Below are 22,748 nucleotides of genomic sequence, written 5' to 3' on the forward strand. Positions count from 1 at the left end.
AAATTTATGTGGGAAGAGAATTTCCATAGATTAAGTTAGGCTTTTAATTTAACATAAACTATGTATCTGTGACTATGTCCATCCCCACTCAGATATCCTGGTTGAACAGGTGAAATCCTTTACTAAAATATTAGATTCATCCCTGTAGTCTACAGCTGGGTACATACTGCATGGTGTGAGTGTGAGGAGGTAGAAAGCAGATAGGAAAGGGGTATAGAAAGAAAAAGCCCTCTGGTACCACGCTAACCTACCATGTGAGTTACATGAAGCTTTGCCTTGGGTATTATATGTCCTCCACAGCTGTTAACTTGTCAGTAGAGTGTGGGGAGCAATTCGGACTATACTGTTACTGGAATTAAGATTTATTCTATGCATCTGCTCTCCCACAATATGGCGCTGGGAGAGAAGTAAACAGCTTCTACCCAGCTGCCTCTCACCAACTTGACAAGCTGCAGGAGCTGCTCCTGATTGGAGGAGAGCGGCGTGCTCGGCGTGTGGGCAGCCGAGTTGGGATTGGTGGAGAGGACTATATAGGAGGAGAGAGACGGCATGGTGGTGTGGGTTGGTTGGAGAGTGCGTTGGAGAGTTCGCGGGGAAGTTCGTTACTTCGTTCTTTCTCATTTCTCTCTACTCATTCTTGCTTTGGGAGTTTGCTGTTTACTTATTCTTACTTTACTATAGAAAGGACTTGTAAAAAAAGGGAACAACAAGCGCCCGGTCCGGTGCGGCTCCTCCGCGTGCGGAGGAGCAGCAAGTGGTGCCGTGACTCGGATAGGAAACCTAGGAGGGAAAGACCGGGAAGAAGTGGGAAATTACTGGAGAGAGAGACTAGCAAAGAGCCTAGGGGAAGGCCGGACGGAAAGAGTGCCGGTAAAAAGCTAGTCAGAACCTAGGAAAAAAGCCGCGGGGGAAGAAAATTAGAAGCTAGGAAGGAGGTATTAACTGGGAACGTCTGGGAGACTCGGTCTTCCATTACGCTCACTGCTCCAACATGTCACAGACGGTACAGACAATGGAGTTCTTTGGCTACTCTTTGCCCACTGGCTACCTCTTCCTCCTCCTGGGCACCATCCTCTGTTTCTCCCTAAAGATCATCTATGGGCTAAATATGGTTTCTCTCTCTCTCTCTTCCTACTCCCCACCTCGTCGCAGCTTTTCCTCTAAGCAAGGGAAACGAGGGGGGAGGAAAATTCATGCATTCGTAAGAGCAATCGTAGAGACGTCCCCCTGGTTTCCACAGCAGTGGAGGCAGGTGGGACGGAAAATGCGCGAGGCTGGGGAACCGATAGAAGTGCTGAAGCTGTGGCAACTCGTTGATCAGGTGCTTCAGAACCCCACGGAAGGGATCGAGTTGTTGCTTAATGAGGGGAGTGAAATGCAGGAAGAATTATGGCAGGGCAGCCAGACGAGCAACTATTGTAACGAACAAGTGAGAAGAAAATCAAAGAAGGATTTAGAGAGCCAGGAAGCTTATGGGGGGGAGAAGGAAGCTGAGGAGGGAACCTCGCCCCCGAGAGAGATGCCTGGCCATACAAGGCTGGCAAATTCAACCATAAAGGATGAATCACCACCCCGGTATCGCCCATTGGTACTACCAAAGTTTCCTCCTGTAAAGAAAAGCCCCTTTTTTCCCCATGAGATTGAAGAAGAGTGGGAGGAAGAAGGAGTGATGGAGGGAGTAGGTATGCAGGAGGAGCTAGAAAGGCCAAGAACCGAAAACAAGCAAAGGGGAGCTGTTTATAGAAAACCTGCTTGGGAGCAGTACCGGGAACCAGGCCAGGTGTTTCCTGTAATTCAGGATCCACAGGGAAACAGGGGATGGACGCCTCTTGACCATAAATTACTTAAAGAGTTGCAGCAATCAGTACAATTGTATGGGCCCCATGCAAGTTACACTCAGGCAATCCTTGATAACATCGGGCAGCAAGGCCTAATACCTGAGGATTGGAGAAACTTAGTAAAGGCGGTGTTAGGCGGGGGTGACTTCCTCTTGTGGCTAGCTGCCTATAAAGAATTTGCGCGAGAATATTCAAAGCAGAACTATCAAACAGGGAATCAAGCATGGGATGAGGAAATGTTAAATGGAGAAGGGCGATTTGCCTGTCCCGATGAGCAGGCCCGATTACCAACAGCTGTCCTCTTACAGGTGAGAGAGATAGCAAGAAGAGCCTGGAAGGTGATACCCAGAAAAGGAGAAGTAAGACACAGCCTAACTAAGATAGTACAGGGCCCTACCGAACCTTACGCTGATTTCGTGAACCGATTAATGGAAGCAGCAGGAAACATTTTCGAAACCGTGGAAGAAGCAATGCCCTTAGTCAAAAGATTGGCGTATGAACAGGCCAATAAAACATGTCGGGAAGCTCTTAGACCATGGCAGCATAAGGACATCCCTACCTTTTTGAAAATCTGTAGGGATGTCATGGATGATGTAGTTTCTGGATCACATGCTGCAGTAGCAGTAACCCGACAATTTAGACAGAACATGAGGGGACGTATATGCTTTAGATGTGGTCGAGAAGGGCATCTAATGAGGGAATGTAGGGCCAGATTTCCAGCCCGAGATCGGCAGGGCATAGAGAACTCGAGAAGACCAGGCCTTTGCCCACGCTGTAGAAGAGGAAATCATTGGGTCAGCGAATGTTACTTTAAAATAAACAGCGCAGGCAATCCCCAGAGGATGCCAAATGAGCCGGGCCCCATAAGAAGATCAGGTGTATATGGTCAACAGCAAAAAAACGGAATGTGGGCCCCTGCACCCCGGGGCCAAAACAATCGGTGGGTGCCACGGTCCCAAAACCAAATATTTACCGCGCAGAGTTACGAGCCACCGAATATTCGGTACTAACACCTCAAATGGGGCCACAAGCCATAGAGGTGAGGGCAGAAGCAATTTCAGCAGAGCATAACGGACTTGGAATAATCGTAGGAAAAGAAACAAATGCTTTGAGAGGCCTAATGGTCATCACCGGAGTCATTCAGTTACCTTTTGATAAGTTAAAAGTGCTAATACAATCTACAAAGGGTATTATTCAAATCAAGCCAGAAGAACCTGTGGCTCAAATACTGATCATGATTGGAGCGCAGGACGTTCATGGACCCCAAGGGGAGAAATTTGCAGCCTTGTCCCTATCTCTAGCAGATCGACCTCTGTGGACCTTAACCATTAGAGGAAAGTCGATTCAGGGCCTGCTAGACACAGGTGCGGATGTAAGTATAATTTCGGAAAATGATTGGCCGAAGTCATGGCCCCTTCAGCCAGGAGATAATACTTTAGTAGGCCTAGGTGCGGCCATGACACCATCAAGGAGTGCTCAGGTGCTTTATTGGCAGGATCAAGAAGGGAACAAGGGAAATGTGCAACCTTATGTTAGTGCACTCCCCATCACATTATGGGGAAGAGACATTTTAGAACAATTGGGACTGACGTTAACAAATGAGGATCAATTGGAGAGTTCTACAGGACGGCGTATTATGTATAAAAAGGGATATCAGGAGAGAGGATTAGGCTCCAGAGAAGGCAGAAGGGACCTAGCCCAGCCCAAAGGCGATTTTAAAAGACAGGACACGGGTTTTTCGTGGGGGCCACTGAGATGCAGCCGCTGCCATTGTCATGGCTGGACAACAAGCCAAAGTGGATACCACAGTGGCCCCTTACCCAGGAAAAGTTGGCTGCGGTAAATGATATAGTATCACAACAATTAGAGGCAGGCCATTTGCAACCATCAACCTCCCCATGGAATACGCCAATATTCGTGATAAAGAAAAAATCAGGGAAATACCGGTTGTTGCATGATTTACGGGCTGTTAATCAGCAGATGCAACCCATGGGGGCATTGCAACCCGGACTCCCGGTTCCTACTATGATCCCAAAGCATTGGCCACTAATAGTACTCGATCTGAAGGGCTGCTTTTTTAGCATACCTCTACATGAACAAGACACTCAGAGGTTTGCTTTCACCGTACCTTCCATTAATCATCAAGGTCCCGACAAAAGATATGAATGGAGGGTGCTTCCCCAAGGAATGACCAACAGTCCTGCCATATGCCAGCTATATGTTGACCAAGCAGTAGAGCCGGTTCGACAACAGTGCCCAAAGGTACAAATTTTACACTACATGGATGACTTGTTAATAACGGCCGAAAGTGAAAGTCACCTAATGGAAGCATATAAGCTGCTGCTATTATATTTGGAAAAAGTTGGGTTACAAGTAGCGCCAGAGAAGATACAAAAAGGGGAAGTAGTACAGTACTTAGGACTTAAAGTAACTTCTGAAAAGGTAACCCCATTAGAATTTGAAATTGCAATAGATGGGTTACAGACCCTTAATGACTTCCAAAAATTATGTGGCAATTTAAATTGGTTGAGGCCCTATTGTAAATTAAGTACCGAAGATATGATGCCATTATTCAATATTTTAGAAGGAGATGCCCAGCTTGATTCCCCTCGTAGATTGACAATAGAAGCCCGCTTGGCGTTACAGAAAATTGAAAAACAAATTAAAGCAATGCAGATGGAAAGATGTGATCCACAACAAGCCCTAGAAATATTAATTTTTATGGAACAGCTGTATCCCTTCGCAGTCATTTGGCAAGGAGGACCCTTGTTGTTTGTATACCCACATTCACATGCACCACGTGTACTATACACCCAAGGCATTGCGGTGGCTGATTTAATATTAACAGCAATAAAAAAGGCGACAGAAATGGCGGGGAAGACTCCAAAGCGATGTGTAGTTCCCTTTGCTCAAGAGGCAGTAGAAGCCTTTACAAGGGAATGCTGGCAATGGGCATACATAGTTCTCATTCTACAAATAGAGATTGACAATCACTACCCTCGCCATCCATTTGTTAACTTCTGCACACAGGTTTCAATAAAACGGGTGCAGAAGGTGCGAAGGGATCCAATTCAAGGGGCAGTTACCGTATTTACGGATGGAGCTAAAGGCGGAACAGGAGCAGCTATATTTAACAATCAACGATATTTCGTTTTAACAGCATCCCCTTCTCCACAACATGCAGAATTAGCTATTATCGCAACAGTACTACGCAGAGAGTGCACCCATGAATATTTTGTCTGATAGTGCATATGTGGTGAATGCAGTTCAGATGCTCGCTACACAGTGCCTTATTCTTAAATCCTCCTCAGTCTATTCTTATCTAAGTGAAATTCAGGGGTTATTAAATCAAAGAGAGCATGCTATTTACATAGGCCACATAAGAGCTCATTCTAATTTACCTGGCCCACTTACTCGAGGAAACATGATGGCAGATCACTATTCAAGATTCTTGCTTGCATGCACCGCTTTGGAACAAGCTAAAGAATATCACTCTAAATGGCATGTTAACACCCACACTTTAAGTTTTAAATTTAATATTCCCCGCAAGCAAGCAGAAGATATCATTAGATCCTGTGAAAAGTGCGTTGTTACCATAGTTCCAAAGATTCCTGCGGGAGCCAATCCCCGTGGCCTTAAACCAGGACATATCTGGCAGATGGACGTTACACATATCCCCTCTTTTGGGCGACAAAGCTGTGTTCACGTCACTGTAGATACATACTCAGGTGTAATTATGGCCACAGCCATGAATAAAGAAGGAGTACAACAAGTAATCCAACACTGCTTGCAGGCTTTTGCAGCCTGGGGAGTTCCTCATGTGATCAAAACGGATAACGGCCCAGCGTATACATCAAAGCGTTTTGCTGCATTTTTGAAAGAATTCGGAATCTCCCATATTACCGGTATTCCATACAATCCACAGGGGCAAGCTGTGGTAGAACGCGCTCACTTATATTTAAAAAATTTAATAATTAAACAAAAAGGGGGAATAGGGGAAATAGCCACATCCAACAAGGATGTCTTGGCCCTAGCTCTTTATACAATTAATTTTTTGAACAAGAAAAAGAACGGTAAAACACCTGCAGAAATGCATACTCAATCAGTTGATAAGGAATCAATACAGTGGGTAATGTGGAAGGATTTACAGGACAACCAATGGAAAGGCCCGTTCCCCTTACTCAGAAGAGTACGAGGCGCCGTTTGTTTTTTTCCACAGGGTGCGGCACAACCAATATGGACCCCTGAGAGAAGAATTCGGTTGATAAACCTGCCAGCAGAAGATCTAGAAGAAGAAAACTCCATTTGAGGAAGAAAACAATGAATAACCAATCCCTGGAATCTTTGGAATACGGGACATTTTTTCAACAAACTCTGAAGTAGCACGACAAACAAGAGTCAATAGCATGAAGATCACACTGAACTGTACACAGGCGCGTATCAACGCCAAAAAATAAAAAGAAAGGGGGATCTGTGGGGAGCAATTCGGACTATACTGTTACTGGAATTAAGATTTATTCTATGCATCTGCTCTCCCACAATATGGCGCTGGGAGAGAAGTAAACAGCTTCTACCCAGCTGCCTCTCACCAACTTGACAAGCTGCAGGAGCTGCTCCTGATTGGAGGAGAGCGGCGTGCTCGGCGTGTGGGCAGCCGAGTTGGGATTGGTGGAGAGGACTATATAGGAGGAGAGAGACGGCATGGTGGTGTGGGTTGGTTGGAGAGTGCGTTGGAGAGTTCGCGGGGAAGTTCGTTACTTCGTTCTTTCTCATTTCTCTCTACTCATTCTTGCTTTGGGAGTTTGCTGTTTACTTATTCTTACTTTACTATAGAAAGGACTTGTAAAAAAAGGGAACAACAAGCGCCCGGTCCGGTGCGGCTCCTCCGCGTGCGGAGGAGCAGCAGTAGAGTTGTCTTTCCTATATGAAACACGTAAGGACTGTATGGATAGTCTCGGTGTTGAGTGTCCCTGTTCAGAGCCACACACCCCATCTCTCATGTGTAGGATGCATAAGATTCCAGGATATTCAGTCAACGGTTCTCAGTTGGGCAGTTTTGTCACTGAAGGGTGTCTTTTGATGTCTGGGGACATTCTAGTTGTCACAACTGGGGGAGTGTGAGTGCACATGGCATCAGGTGGGAAGAAGCCAGTGATGTTTCTAAATGTACTTCCATACACAGGGCAGTGCCCCACAGCAAGGAATGATCCGTCCTGAGGCATCACTAGAGGCCCTAGATGAGCCATCTCACCATCTCATCTCACCATCTCTCCAGGTAAGCGACTGCCCACAGCTAAGAGCCACCTGCCACCTGGTTTTATGCAGCCCACAGTTAAGAGTGGTATCTGCCCTTTTAAATGGTTGAGGAAGAGATATCAAAAGAATACTATTTCATGACACATGATGGATGTGAAATTTAATTTTAGTGTCTTTAAAAAATGTTTTGTTTTCATGTGTTTTTTTTTTGGGGGGGGGACAGCTATCCCCATTATTCTACAGAGATTGTCTGTGGCTCCTTTGGCATCATGGTGTGTACTTGAGCAATTGTCACAGAGACAACAATGCCTGAAAAGCCTCAGATACGGACTCTGGCCCTTTACAGAGAAAAGTTCCCTGAAGCCTGCAGTAAAGACATCAGACGGCCTACCATTAATACAGGAAAGAAGGTGATATGGCAGACTTTGGCTCGCCTTTGGAAGATTTCCATTATTTGGAGATTTAAAGTGTTGTTATTCTCTAAACTTAGAGGTGAGGGTGGGAGGGAGAACATAGGACATCCCGAAACACAATTACAAAGCAGTCTGCATTGATAGATGTGTGTGTGTGAGGTGCAGCATGCTGTGACATCCAAAAAGAAACAGAAGTGTTTTATTCATTCATCTGCTGGTTTACTCCCTCAGTGCTTATCTCAGCCCAGACTGGGTGAGGATGAAGGCAAGAGCCTGGAACTCAGTTCGGGTTTCCCATGTCAGTCAGTGGCAGGGACCCAAGTACTTGAGTCATCAGCTGCTTCCTCATAGGGTGTGCATTAGCAGGAAACTGGAATTGGGAGCAGAGCTGGGACTGGAACCCAGGCAGTCACTTATGGAATGCAGGTGAGCAAAGTGGCCCCTTAACCATAGGGCCAAACACCTGTCCCTAGTCTTAAAAAGAAAAATAACGGGCATATAAAAATTATACGTTTTAATGGGCTACTATGTGATGTTTTGATATTTATACATTGTGTAATGTCCAATCAGGGCATATATTTGTTTCTCTTCAAATATTTAACAAGAAAGATAACTGTTCACCTGATTAACAAATGTGATTCAGACTATGAATAAGCAAAGCCATTTGATGGGAAAACCTAGGGCAATGTGCAATCTCGCAGAAGTTTTTATTTTTATTTTTTATTTTTATTTTTTTTTTACAGGCAGAGTGGACAGTGAGAGAGAGACAAAGAGAAAGGTCTTCCTTTTGCCGTTGGTTCACCCTCCAATGGCCACTGCAGCCTGTGTGCTGCAGCCAGCGCACCGCGCTGATCCGAAGCCAGGAGCCAGGTGCTTCTCCTGGTCTCCCATGGGGTGCAGGGCCCAAGCACTTGGGCCATCCTCCACTGCACTCCTGGGTCACAGCAGAGAGCTGGCCTGGAAGAGGGGCAACCGGGACAGAATCCGGCGCCCCGACAGGGAGTAGAACCCAGTGTGCCGGCGCCGCTAGGTGGAGGTTTAGCCTAGTGAGCCGCGGCGCCGGCCCTCGCATAAGTTTTTATAGCAAATCCAAGAGCAACTATGATCTTTTCGAGTGAACCAGCCCATGAATTTTCAAATGACTTTTCCAGCTTCTCCTTTTCAAAAACAAACCAACCCCATGCAGGCAGTGGTGAATCAAAGGCTTGTGTGTGGCATTTATCAAACTCACTGATAGTGGTGGTTGCAGAGGAGTTTTCACATAGTGAGTATCTAAAGGAAAAGAATCCAAATCCATAATTCGCACCTTCAGAAATGATGTTAGCGTTATTATTGTTCCGCTGTTGGGAGCGTTGTGAACAGTACTGAGCCACAAGGCTGCCCGTGAAGCTGTCCAAATAGAAGTACTCACAGCTGATCTTCTCCATCATTATTTTTCTGTGTGTTGCTTCTCTCACAGCAGATATTTTATGTGCATTCTAAACCAAAGTGAGAGTCTCACAACGACATATGGCATAAGGATAGATGTATCTGCTCCTGCTTGGAATTGGAATATGTTTGGGGCTAAGGATGGAAAAATCATCAAAAAGGATGACTACTGTTGAGGCACGAGAAGCTTCCAAGAGCATTGCTACAAAATCCTTTATTTTTGAAATCAGAGACCTAATTCTACTCCTGTACTTGCTGGGAAGAATTTTGAAAGAAAAACCAGAAATGATTAAATCGGATTTGAAGTTGTATTGCTTTTAGCACACTGGGGATGTGAGGAGATCATTTAATGTGTACAAATAACTCCTAATTTATTAATCTGGCACTGCTCAGGAATAAGTTTTGTGTATAACAAAATCTACCTCTACCAAGCATCTTTTCTATGGTCTATCCTGGAGTAAAATCATTCAAATAAATAATTATTTTTAATATGGAAACACTCTAAACCATATTTAGAACTTTAATGGAAGTTATTATAGGTTGAAGTATTTTAATTTAACGATTGGGTCATTATTTGACCCTTCATTCCATAATGTGCTAGTGATGAGCTTCTCAATGTGATATCTACCTCTCAGGAGTCTATGCCTTTGCCCTTTTTACCTGATTGAGATTTTACTTTTTCCTTGTATTTGTAGTATTTGTAACTATCTTCAAAAGTATCTTCACCTTAGCATCTATAGTTCTGTTGGTAATATGTTGTGTGCTTCAAACCAGAGAACCAAACTTGATCAGATGGATAGTCTTAGCAGTACAAAATACATGGGGGCTTCAAAGAGTTTGTGCAGATGTGAAAAATATAAGTTTAATTTAGTGCAAAACACTGCTGAAATTCATACATGGCTCCTTACAATATGCATTTCCTAGATTTAAATCTAGAAGCCTAGATTTAAATCCGTAGTGAAGGGTTAAAGTCATGTCATTTTCTAGCTATGGGATCATGGGTAATGTGCTTACTCTATTTCTTCATCTGTAAAATGGGGTTGCCAACAACTTCATGAAGTTGACAAGGAATTAACTAAGTCTATGTGAAGTGCTTTGAATGGTGACTCACAGACACTAGCTACTAGGATCTCATTGTTAAAGTGAAGGGCTTTATGAGACACATACTTTTCACTGAGTTCTCTGAGGCTTAGTATTAGAGAGCTGATGATGATTTTGGTGGTGCGTACATGTCCTCCCCTTCTCACTCCCCCCCTCCCTTGCTGATTTCCTGTGCCACTCTTCTCTCACCTTCTCCAGAAATCACCTATTAGATTGCTTAGAACACAAAAACTGCACCCTCTCTTCCTTGTTTCCACTGAGAATACTGGTCGAAATTTACCCCTCAAGGCTGAGGGTCTCAGCTGTTATCCAGGAAAGTCTTAAGAGCATATGTGTGGCCGGCGCCGCGGCTCACTAGGCTAATCCTCCACCTAGCGGCGCCGGCACACCGGGTTCTACTCCCTGTCGGGGCGCCGGATTCTGTCCCGGTTGCCCCTCTTCCAGGCCAGCTCTCTGCTGTGGCCAGGGAGTGCAGTGGAGGATGGCCCAAGTGCTTGGGCCCTGCACCCCATGGGAGACCAGGAGAAGTACCTGGCTCCTGCCATTGGATCAGCGCGGTGCGCCGGCTGCAGCGCACCGGCCAGGGCGGCCATTGGAGGGTGAACCAACGGCAAAAGGAAGACCTTTCTCTCTGTCTCTCTCTCTCACTGTCCACTCTGCCTGTCAAAAAAAAAAAAAAAAAAAGCATATGTGTACACTCACAAAGTCCTTACGAGACTTCACATTTTAATTAGCCATTAGCATTTTAAAATCACAAGATTTAGAGACTTCTTCCAGCCAAGATGGAGTAACAGGGATATGATGTGTTCTGCTTGAAACAAACAAAAAAACTAGAAAAAAAATGAAAGATATCGGCCATCACATAGGGCAGGACAGGTACATCTGAGAGATGGACACAAATAATGGGACCCCAACAATGGCCTCATCTTACTGCCTGATAGGGTTTTCCAGGCCTCAGTGCCGTGACAGGAAACTCAGGCACTGTAGGGCTCCATTACTTGCGGATACAGAGTTGGTGGGGTTGGGTTCAAAGCCCTGAATGCTGAGAGGAGAGAGCTGCTCAGAGAGCAAGCTTTGGTCCCTGCAGAAATTGTCCCTTAGCTGAGCACACGTAAGTTGATGTGCGCATGGACACTGCCTGGGCCAGGGGAAAGTGTTTCTTGAAAGGAGATGAGGAAACAGTTTCCTCACATGCGACCAACAATAGTTCATATCCCTGCCAGTCAGAGTGAAAAACCATGTGATCCAAGGCATCAAGTACCAGCACCCAAAATGAGATTGCATCAGAATTTGGGCAAAACTAGCTCTAGAAAAAGGCTGTTCTGGTTTCACTTGACAAAGTCTAAAACATATCAAAAGGACAACTGTTTCCAGGTAAGACAACTGCATCCCAGAACAAAGCTCAAGAGTATTATAGGAATATAAAACTGTCTCCACCTAAGGAGGTGCAATTCACACTGCCTGGAATCCAATAAAAATTCACTAGGCATGCAAAGAAATAAAATCCTTAATAAAGGGAAAAGTAAATCAATGGAGACAGATTCAGAACTGACAGAGATGCTAGAATGAATAGTTAACAGTTATTATTTTGTATACATTAAAGATTGTAGAGACTCAAATTCTAACTAAAAATATACTGGAAAGGCCTAACAGCAGATTAGATGCTATAGAAGATGAGATTAGTTAAGTTGAAGAAATAGCAATATAAACTATCCAAAAAGAAAAACAGAGGAAACAATGACTGAAAAAAGTGAAGAAAGCATCAGTGAACTGTGATCTAATATGAACAATGGAATTCAAAACTGTAGAGTAGAAAAGTAACAAAATATGAGAGAAAATGGCTTCACATTGTATTTGATGAAACACGATAGATAAGCCTGCAGAACCCAAGAACAAGGAACCTCAAGCAAAACCCCAAACCAAAGGAAACTATACTGAGTGACATCATGAGCACGTTGCTTCAAAGCAGTACAGGAAAGGACCCAAAGCACACAGGGAAAAAGAAATAAATAACTGAAGGCAAATTTCTTATAGGGAGTGATGCAAGCCGGAAGACAGTATGGTGTCATATTTAAAATAAAGAAAAATCCGTCAACCTCGAATTCTCTACTCAGTGAAAACAGCTTTCAAAACTTTAGAATCATTTCCTGACGACATGCACACACTTGGTCCAAACGTGTTGACCAAGTTTTCTCTAGTGTTCTCTCATTGTTTTAAAATGTCTGCTGCCTATAATTATTCCAGTTTTTAATTTTTTGTGTGGTGCTCTCATTTTTCTCAACCAATTATGTTAAAAGATTTTTTTTCTATTTTTTAAAGATTTGCTTCTTTATTTGAAAGTCAGAGTCAGAGAGAGAGAGAATCTTCCTTCTGCTGGTTCACTCTCTAGTGGCCAGACCAACCAGGGCTGAGCCAGGCCAAAGCCAGGAGCCAGGAGCTTCCTCCAGGTATCCCAGATGGGTACAGGGGACCAGGCACTTGGGTCATCTTCTGCTGCTTTCCCCAGGCCATTTGCAGAAAGCTGGGTCAGAAGTAGAGCAGCCAGGACCTGAACTGGTGCCAAAATGCGATGCCAGCGCTACAGTTGGCAGCATTAACTTCTAAGTCACAATGCCAGATCAAAAGTTTTTCTATTTTCAAGGAACTAACTTTGGATTATGTTGATCATCCCTTTTTAAACGTCAAATTTTATTTCATTAAGCTTTGTTCTTATCTCATTCTTCAAGTTTGAGTTTAGCTGTTGGTTTCCAGCATTAACCCATTTCTAATTTAAGCATTAAACTATAAAAATAAACTATAACTCTCTTTGTGTTGCCTCTTATAAATTTGTCTTTATAGGATTATTTATTTGTCTTCACTTCTAAGTACTTTTAAGATTTTTTTGCCATGGAAAGTGATAATTTATGTATTAGGAGACTGTGTAACCTTTATTTTCTTTGTTCAGTCTATAGCCCCCAAATTTGTTAATTATGTTTCCAGAAACTTCTATTTTTACTTGTGTCTATGTGCTTAAATTATAAGTTTTGAAATTAGTATGTAAAATTTCCTTCTATGATACTGGGACCCGGTACTTCTGTCAATTTCTGCTTCACATATTTTGAGGATCCTTTATTTAGTGCATTCAACTTTGGAGTTGCTATGTAGGGGTTCTGACAAGTTGATTTTTTTATTACGGTGACACCCTCTGTCCCTCTGAAGGCTTTTATTTTGAAGCCTGTTGCATGATATATTTACCCAGTTTTTAACTATTATTTGCATATTATGTCTCTTTTCATTTTTTCTTATTCAGCCTTTCAGAGTCCTCCTTTTTTAGATATGGTTCATAAACAATTTAGCTTCTTCTTTCTAATCTCAATATGATGATTTATAGTTGATGTGTTTTAGCCTACTGGCATCACTCATACACACACACACACACACACACACACACGAGAGAGAGAGAGAGAGAGAGAGACAGAGAGAGAGAGAGACAGACATCTTTATACTGTGTTATGTTGCTTTTCCCTGCCCAATTTTCTTTTATTGCTTTTTCCCTTATTCTTACTTTCCACATTTATTATTTTTGTTTTCTTATTCCATTTAATTCCCCATCCTGGCTCTGAAGAGATAGAGTACTTATTATTAAGTGGGCACCTTTGGGAGCATATCATGTGCAGTTAAGAAGTCTAAATTCAATCAGTCTTTTATTATCTCTTAAAATACAAGAGTCTTAGAAAACTTTAACTCTGATTAGTCCCTTCCTGACTTCAGCTTCATTTTTAATTGTTTAACTTGTTCCCTTGCTTTTAAAATGCACTAATTTAGATATCAATATTTCAGTAGACAGCTTTTAAAGCTTTATCTATACATTCTTCAGCTTCTTTGCTCAAGAATCATTTTTACTTCTTCACTTTGTTTTCAGTGAGTTAAGTCCTTCCGATGTTCCTTTAGTGAAAGCCTTTTGGTCTCAAGCTCTCTCATGTTTGTTCGTCTTTGGCTCAACACTTTGAAGGCATCACTGTGCAGTCTTGTCTTTCGACTGTGCTTCTGAGAATTCTGCTTCCATTTTACCTACTGGTACTTTTTTCTCTTCCTGCATTTAAGCCTCCCTCTCCCCCTTCAGAGCTCCAGTCTGGCAAAAAGCAACCTGACTTACAACCTGCTGTCTGAGAACAGTGTGCACGTCACCATCAAATAATACTTCCAACAGTCCCGAGACTCTGCAGCAAAACACACTCTCATTTCTAAACTTAATTTCCAGTCAGTAAGTACTGAAAACACTAAATAAGCTGTTTTTACCCTGGTTTTTAACCAATAAAATACAAACATACATTTTTAATCGAAGAACTGCTTTAAACCTTGAAATATGTTTATGATAGGGGTTACCATGTTGATACCTCTCAGGGAAGACAAAGGAGAAATAACAAAACGCTGGTGTCTGGAAAATTCTATTATTTAAGGGCTAAGGGAGTTTGAGGTATAATTATTGACTAGCAAGTATTTATCGAGTACTTGTAAAATGTTCAGTTTTCTGAGTGCCAACTGATGATTGCTGTCATCCATCCCATCAGATTGTTCAAAAGTTCTAGACCACTGTCTGACTCTTAATTTCATGTTGCCTAAAAACCCATATATATAAATAAATCACTTCAAAACCATTAGCAAACTTTCTATAAGAAAGTGACGGTTATACAATCAGACCTAAATATAACATATTTATTTAAAATAATTTAATATCTTAAAGTTTAGAAACATTTCTATTTAATAGCAAGCTTATTTAAGATGACTTTAAAAAGTGAACATGGATGTATTCCGAATGGAGTAAAACTAGTGGATCGTATTAATGCCTGAGTGAAGATACTTTGTTGAAACAGTCAATGAGTGTTATGACAAACATGTACAGTCACAGCTTAGTTCAAACACTCCATAAATGAAACCATAAAGGATATAACTTATGTATGAGAAGTGAGTGTTCCGGGAAGTATATTATAAAATGGAACCTGACAATAATAATTCTGTTATTTCACTCTAACTGTTACTGTAACTTCCTAAGCAATGACTATTGCTAACCAACTTTTAAATTTCAATGTACTTTAATAGGCAGTTGAATGTTCACTTTTATGAAAATACTCTAACGTGGAATAGACTTTGTACCTAGATGTACGTATCCCCTTCCTTTCCTAAATATATACCTATATATATTAAAAATTTCTTTTGAGAGAAGGATTTATTTTCCAATATCAACTGAAGTTGATAACCTACATGAAGAAAAATGCTCTCTCCTCCTGGGTTTACAGCATGATGAATTCCACAAAGAGAGCACAGTCATGAGACTGAGCCCAGTGGGGACTCAGAACACAACTGCCCCCAGACACCCCCTTGTGTCCCATGTATTCATCCCCCCTTTGCAGGGTAAGGAGGTGCTTCTGTGAACACCTGGGCTGCGTTGTGATAACTCTAATCCTACTAGATGTATGACACTACAGAGAGAACATTTCACAGGAATTTAAATTTGGGTGAGGTCCTGCTCCTCTTCTTCCCATTTTACATCTGTTTGCATTGTACCTATACCAAAGTCCCTAAAATTGACCACCCCTCTGCAGCCCCTAGCCACCTCCCACCCTAATGGCACACTTTGGCAGGAAGCGGCCATTCTGTCTGATACACACACCTGCTTGTGCATGCTCCATTTGCGCTGAAGTTTTCTGTGTGGGGAGAATGGTAGGTATGAAAATATAGGCCAGCAAAAGCCAGGGAGTGCCACATGAATTATCCTGCCTGGGACCTGCTCCAGGTTTGGTTGCTTCTGGCTGTCTCTTCAAGTTGCATAGGCCAGCTAGGACATTTCCAGGCCAAGAGAGAAGCCCTGTAGAGTGAGGCTGCACACTGAGTTGTTTAACCATGTGTGGAGGGGGTGTTTCACCCTCTTGGCATAAACACCCACCACTGGGGCAGGCACATTTGCATGGCTTGTTTTCCCTGCTCCAGGAGTGCCTGAGCACTGATGGCATGCCAGCTCTTCATGGGAATCTATTACCAGTGATGTGGCGCAGAAGGCTGCCTTCCGCTGAACTGTACAATTTAATGCTATGCTGTCTGCAGGTGTATCAAGAAGCATCATTAATACACTCCAGAGGATATGGATTGAATTTGTCTTGTGAATGGCTAGTGTTTGTGTTAAGCACTCCTCAGCATCATTATACCAATGAACTTGACTTTGTGGTAACTGATTATGCAGAATGTTAGAGAACAACAAAATGCATCATCGACTTGGCGTTTCTGGACAGTTTAATTCTGGAATAGCCGCAATGACCATATTGTTGCTATTTTTGCAGTTTATTTTAAGCTACTTAAGAAGAGAGTTTCAAATGAATCAAGCACATTTTAAGGATCATTTTGCTTTACACGTAGTACTTTAGATTGATTAACAAAGTTTGAAAGCAGTCATTTGATCTGTCCTGTGCAGTTCAAAATTGTAGTCAGGTTAATGATAACATCTATCCATTTATTGAGTACTTACAAGGAACAGACACCTTAAAACTGGCTTTACTATGTTACCTAACTTAGTTCTTAGGAAAGATTTGAGACAAGGAATTTGAGACCCAGAAAGGTTAAATAACTTCACCAAGGTCAACCAGCCAGTGAATGGCAGAACTGATTTAAAGCTAAGGTAAGCTATGTTCTAAAACTCAGGCTTATGCCCTAGGCAATACTCCCAGACCCTGCAGAAATATAATGGCTAACAATAAAGAATCTACAACCTTCACTACCTTCAGGAAATTTTAACTGAGGATAGGAGGCACTTTTTTGAACCAAAAGTAACAGATTAAATTATCACTTTTAAACTCTATTGATCAAGCTAAGGTAATATGTGTACAGCAAAATGGTGCATGTTTCATTTCAAAATATCTACTTTTGTAGCTTAGAAGAAACAACAAAAATAGTAAGAATATGATCATTGCAGCCATTTAAGTACAGTATTGCACATCCATACTCTTTTTCTTCTCTTTCATTCATACTGAAATAATGCGATCTGACTTGAAAGGCTATTAATATTTATAATTTGCTACCATCTTACATCCTCAGAGAGCACTATCATTTGCAACTCACTTCACATTCATAAACATGATAACTTAGGTTAAAAGGGGCATGTGTTATTTTACCCAGGGTGCCTCTCAGGCTGATTGAAAGTCTTGAATTAGATGAAAGACTATGCTAGGACCTTCTGACCGTAGCAATGTTCAGTCTTTTTTACTGAGTTGTCTCTGTTCTCTGCCAGTGTGTTATCCATATGCAGACTATCCCACAATTGAAGTCTTGAAATGACTTGAATTGCCCACAGTGAGTCCTCAAGGAGACCGGGAAATGGAACAGCTCTTACTTTTGCCCTGGTCACCGCCTCATGGCTTCTGCTTCCTCAAGACCAGTACTGCCTCAAGGCTTATGACTTTGTCCTCCTCTCCCTGAATCCCTTAACTCAGGACTGTGCTAACAGCCGTGGTTCTTGTTAGGTGGGAGATGTCGTAGTAAGTGTTTTGAAAGTCATTTAAGGCTCACAGGAATCACAAGGGTATGTGAGCATGGGGAGCTGGGGATGGCTCAAGTACTTTGGTCCCTGCCACAGCCCTGGGAGACCTGGATGGGGTTCATGACTCCTGGCTTCAGCCTGGCCCAGCCCTGGCTGTGTATGTATGGACAGGGGAGTGCATTTTGTACCTAACTAACCGTGGCCGACCTACCTGGACTTTACATGGCACAAAACGGGCATTGACTTGAGAAGTTTTTTGTTTCTGCTTGTGGTTTGTAACTTGTCAGACCAGATTTGAAAGTTTTCATAGCACAGTGGAGCTCACTGGCCACACGGACACATCTGAGTGTCCACTCATGTCCATATCTTAAAGGTCTCCCCATGCCAGCTAAGTTGTAGTTCGGGAACACAGGGTGATTTTCCAAACACTGATGAGTACTTGCTAAAGCTCACGTGCACAGCCTCAACAGCAGTGTGGGCAGCTCAGCAGTCTCATTTCTTTTTAAGTATAAAATTCTGAGCCCTTTATCATCCAGTTCTGAAAATGAGGTCACTGAGACAAGTTAGATGGATGGATTCTTTAAGGACTATATAATGCAGTCCCATTTTGTGATGAAATCATTTTGCTAAACACAGACCTGTTCATGGGTGAGGACGCTCTGCCTCTGAGACATTGTGCACAATCCCAGAGCTAATGAGAAGTGGAGCTGAAGACTCATACTCAGCCCCCTAGTTCCCGGTGCAGTTATTTATTTATTTATTTATTTATCATCGTACTCTTCTGTAATGATACGTTGCAAAGCAGTAGGATGAAAACTGTCTCCATGACTAAATAATTTACCCTTCATTATAAAGAAAATTGAATCTTGTTCATGATTATCTGATGATCTATACATTTATTATGTCTTATTCTATAGTTCTAATATAATCCTAAAATTTGGAGTGATAAAACAACAAATCTCTTAGAAGAGCACATTTTTTCTAAAAGGTAATTTAAAAAAAAAAAAGCAAAAAATGTCCCAGGTTTTCTCTAGTTGTTTATTGGTCATTTATTCAATTTCCTCTTCTGTCATGTGTCTTTCACAAAGCAGATGAAGCACAGGCAAGATATTTATTTATCATACCAGAAACAAAAATTCAGACAACTTCAAATTTCTATAAAAATTGGAAGGAGTTTTGGCTTTAAGTAGGCAGAGCAGTAGCTGAATATTTGCTAATATTTAAACATATAAATTATTAGTAGGAAGAAAATAAAACATTACTCTATATGATGTTAAATATTCAGTTTGATGGTTTTGACAATCTTAAATTTATTGGATTAGAAAAGGTGAAAAGCAAATTAAGGAAAAAGTAGTAGTTAAGGTCTATGTTTAAAAAACTTATCTTAAAATTAACAAATAATTATAAAGCTTAGGGTACAATGTGTTGTTTTAATAGAAGAATACATTGTTGGGATGGTCTTAGAAGGGTAATAAATATATCTACCTTCTCCAACATCTATCATTTCTTTGTGGTGAGAATCATGTAAAGTACATCATTGCTAACGGTGGTCATCTTGCTGTGCAATGGGACCCCAGGAATCAGTCCTCCTGTCTTTTTTCTTTTTTACCCATTGGGCAACCTCTCCTTTTTCTTGCCCTCCTAACCCTGCTTCCTCCACACCTGGTACGATTTCACTCCCTACATCTGTGAGTTGAATTTTTTAACTTCCATACTTTTTTTAAGTAAATGAATAGTGTACATTATACAATATTTGGGATAGATAGAAAGTTATAAAGAAGAATATATGAATATAAAGTTCCCATGAACTCACTGATGAGATATCATTGGCTAACATCTCCATCTTATTTTTCCCAGCAACATGTAAATACATGTGAAAATATATACTTATAAATGGGGGATAATATTCAATGAGTTTTCTATCATAACTTCTCATTAAAATTTTACATGATCACGATTCCATGTCAATAATCTTCACACACACTTTTAAGGTATTTATTTTTGGGGAACAGCATTGTATGACTAGACTTAAATGTATTTAACTATTTCTTTTTGGGGAAAAGATATTGATTTACATTTTTCAAAATTACATAGGATGAATGATCTGTAAGAATTTGCATGTTACCTATAATTTTCTTGGGATATGATTTTTCTAAGTGAAAATCTTTTTCAACAACTACAATTTATTTCTATTTTTTATTTATCTGAAAGGCTGAGACCAAGAGACAGAGAGAGAGCTCTCATCTGCTATTTCACTACACAAATGCCCACAACAGCTTATGTTGGGCCAGGTGAAGCCAGGTGCCTAGAGCTGTCTGGGTCTTCTACATGGGTAGCAAGGACCCGATCAGTTGACTTATCACTGCTGTCTCCTAGGGTGTGATTTGCAGGAAGCTGGAATTGGGAGCTGAGCCAGGATTCTACCTCAGGCACCCTGATATGGGATGTGAGCATCACCAGTGGTGTCTTAACTGCTGAGACAATTCCTGCCCCAAGAACTACATTCATTTGAAAGATTATTGATTGTCTTGCAAAACTGCCCAGCAGAAATGCCCTACTATTTTTATTAATCAAAAATAGAAATAAAATGTTGTTTTCTTAATTTTGTTTGTATTTATTATGTTGAAAACAACCATCTTATCTGTTCACTGAACAGTTTTGAATATTCTTTTGAGTTAATTGTTCATTATTTTTCAGTTTTTTATTGTTTTTTTTAAAGTTTAGTTTTTTTTTTTTTTTCCAGAGAGGCACAGGCTTTAATGGCTCAGCCACCAGCGTTTGTGCTGGTGAGGAGTCTGTTAACACATCGCAGGACAGAACGCGCCGAGGCCGAGCCGCGGGGGACACCTCGGTCACTCTTGGCGCAGGGTCGGCAGGCCCCCCGCCCCCATGGCTCCTGTGACGGGCATGGCACACAGGCACCACCTTGCCACAATCCCTGGGCTGTGGTGGGGTCGGGAGCAGCCATCGCCTTCTGTGAGGACAACGTGGAGAGCTGGTGACCCTGACCCAGCAGTGGCTTTGGACAAAGTGACGCGGCAGGAGAGGGGTGTGCAGGGTGGGGGTGTGGGGGAGGGGGGATGACTGCCCTCTTCTACCCGCTCTGAGCCAGGACGTGGCAGAGTGCGGAGGGCGCCAGCCATGTGGTGGCCACACTTGGCCTCCACGCTGTCCTGGGGACCACCCCTGCCCTCACAGGCACCAGCTGACCGCAGGCAGAGGCCTGGGGCAGACGGGGCGGCCTGCGCTCAGCTCGGCTTCTCCTTCCCAGATTCCCGGGGTTCCTCCTTCAGGTTCTCGGCCACGAGCTTCATTTGCTGCTGCTTGAGCGCCTCCAACGACTCGAATTCCAGCCTGGCCAGTTTCATCTGGATATGCCGGGGCTTATCAGGTATGGCAAACGCGAGTATGAACTTCAAAGCCAGGAGGGCATGCTCCACTGCCACCACAATCAAAATGAGGTCCGTCTTTGACTCTGGGAAGAGGGCATTCACTTGCGGCGACATTCCAATCAGAGCACAGTTAGTGACCACAGAGATAACACTCATGGTCTCAAAAGCCAACTGCCATACGCCGATATTGGCCGAGGGTTCTGCGAATGGACGTTTGAAGACCCTGCACATCTTTAAGGCATCTGAATTGACTTCCGTGAAGTTATTTAACACAGCAAAGGCAGCTGCTAGTGGGTAGACGCAGGAGAAAAGGCTCACGTAGCCAAACTGCAGAAACAGCTCCAAGTAATCGTTGAAGGTGCCCAAGTAAGTTCCCATTTCTTTTTCCAGGATGACTTGTTCATAGAGGGTGGTATCGACGTCTGCCTTGAGAGCCTGCACCTTCCTCCTCGCCCGCACGCCGTGCTTCCTTTGCAGCCAATAAGGGAGAAGCGATTCCACAATCTGGTTAAGGATCTGAGAGGTGATCAGGAGAGTGGCCAAACTCTGTCGCAAAAGCTTCATATCCTTCAGGACAAAGGCAATGTAGAAGAGCGAAGCGAAGCAATTGAGAAAGTTGAACACCAAGACTTTCAGAACCAGATGATTCTGGTAGGCAGACTCCAATCTGTGACTCTCCCAGGAAGTCAAGAACTCGGCGGCGTAGCGGTAGAGGCGGTTCATGATCTCGATCACGATGGCATAGATGATGCTGGGCACGTACAGCAAGACGCTGGTCCACTCCGACTCGCTGCTGTCATGCAGAGCCAAGGCCCAGGTCTCCATGTCGAAGTAAATCATCATGACGTACAGGGAGAAATAGAGACAGATGCAGACGAATGGCAGGGAGACCAGGTAAATGCGCAACTGTCTCTTGTAGCTGGAGTAGAGGGGCTCCTCCCTGCCCGTGACAGAGTTGACACCCAGGACCCCGTGGAATCCCGGCCGGGGCTCCTCAAACTGCCTCTTCATGACCAGAGTGCCCCACCTGTAGGTCATGCTGGCGCAGCCACGCTTCCACACCTCCAGGATCACCGTGACTTTTATGTCAATAGGTTGCATGCATTTTCCAATTTGTTATTTTAATTTGTTGACTTTTTTTTTACTTACATGCAATTTTAATTGTTATGCTGTCAACAGCTATTGAAATTTCTTTGTCTTTACATTTACAAGGTTTTCTTTTTTCACGTAGATCTCAAAGAAATACTCAGTGTTTTAGTATCACTTTTCCAAGCATTCTTCCTCTTTGAACACTGAAGTCTTTACTTTTACGGAAATTATTTTAGTCTAACGTGCAATAAACACTTTAGTTTTTTAAACAAGTCATGCAATTTTAAAAAGCAAAATTATCTTTTCACACTCATTTGAATTGTTAGCTTTAGTATGCACAAATTCCTATGCAAACAGTTTTCTAACATTCTAATCCGTTCCAATGATCCTTCTACCTATGCTTGAATTAGAAACACAATTTTAATGATGATAACTTTGCATTTCTCTCTTTATTCAACTAGTGCAGTTTGTGTTTTTATTTCAATGGCAATCTTTAAAAAAAATTAATAAAGAAAGAAAACAGATGGTACTTCTTCTGGCTGATCCCCTAACCACCATGCTCTGCTAGGACATAGCGGTCTCATTTTTGTTTGTGTTTGGTGCCAACTGTCATTACTTTAATTTTGATCACCTATTGAGAAAAGATGTTTGGTCAAAGAGAAAGTGAATCGCATCAAAGCAGACTCTGTGGGTGAAATTTTGGAAGGTAGTTTGATTAGAAATA

At 42.4% G+C, this 22,748-nt stretch overlaps 2 protein-coding genes and 1 pseudogene across 3 annotated transcripts in view; 1 reads left to right on the plus strand and 2 right to left on the minus strand.

Annotated features, from left to right (window-relative positions):
- Positions 1–22,748, minus strand: part of CNTNAP2 (contactin associated protein 2) — a 2,149,916-nt gene that overhangs the window by 91,876 nt on the left and 2,035,292 nt on the right. The window lies entirely within an intron of this gene.
- LOC149127617 (uncharacterized) lies at positions 1,376–20,610 on the plus strand. Its single transcript, XM_089329709.1, has 3 exons — positions 1,376–2,146; positions 7,021–7,113; positions 20,287–20,610. Exons 1-3 carry the CDS (start codon positions 1,376–1,378, stop codon positions 20,443–20,445), a joined length of 1,023 nt encoding a protein of 340 aa, XP_089185835.1. The 3' UTR covers positions 20,446–20,610.
- On the minus strand, positions 20,247–22,497 carry LOC103348627 (anoctamin-10 pseudogene; annotated as a pseudogene). Its single transcript, XR_016231788.1, has one exon. The product of XR_016231788.1 is annotated as an anoctamin-10 pseudogene (transcript).

Source organism: Oryctolagus cuniculus, chromosome 3 (assembly GCF_051225735.1).
Source record: "Oryctolagus cuniculus isolate XC-2025 breed Fujian yellow rabbit chromosome 3, ASM5122573v1, whole genome shotgun sequence".
In the NCBI taxonomy this organism is placed as follows: domain Eukaryota; kingdom Metazoa; phylum Chordata; class Mammalia; order Lagomorpha; family Leporidae; genus Oryctolagus; species Oryctolagus cuniculus.

What these genes read in the sequence shown, in the direction of transcription:
- LOC149127617 (XM_089329709.1), top strand. Translation starts at nt 1,376, where the DNA reads ATGCAGGAAGAATTATGGCAGGGCAGCCAGACGAGCAACTATTGTAAC. An exon ending in CAACAGCTGTCCTCTTACAG is followed by an intron (nt 2,147 to 7,020) that starts GTGAGAGAGATA and finishes TTCCATACACAG; the next exon opens with GGCAGTGCCCCACAGCAAGG. An exon ending in TCATCTCACCATCTCTCCAG is followed by an intron (nt 7,114 to 20,286) that starts GTAAGCGACTGC and finishes TTTTTTTTCCAG; the next exon opens with AGAGGCACAGGCTTTAATGG.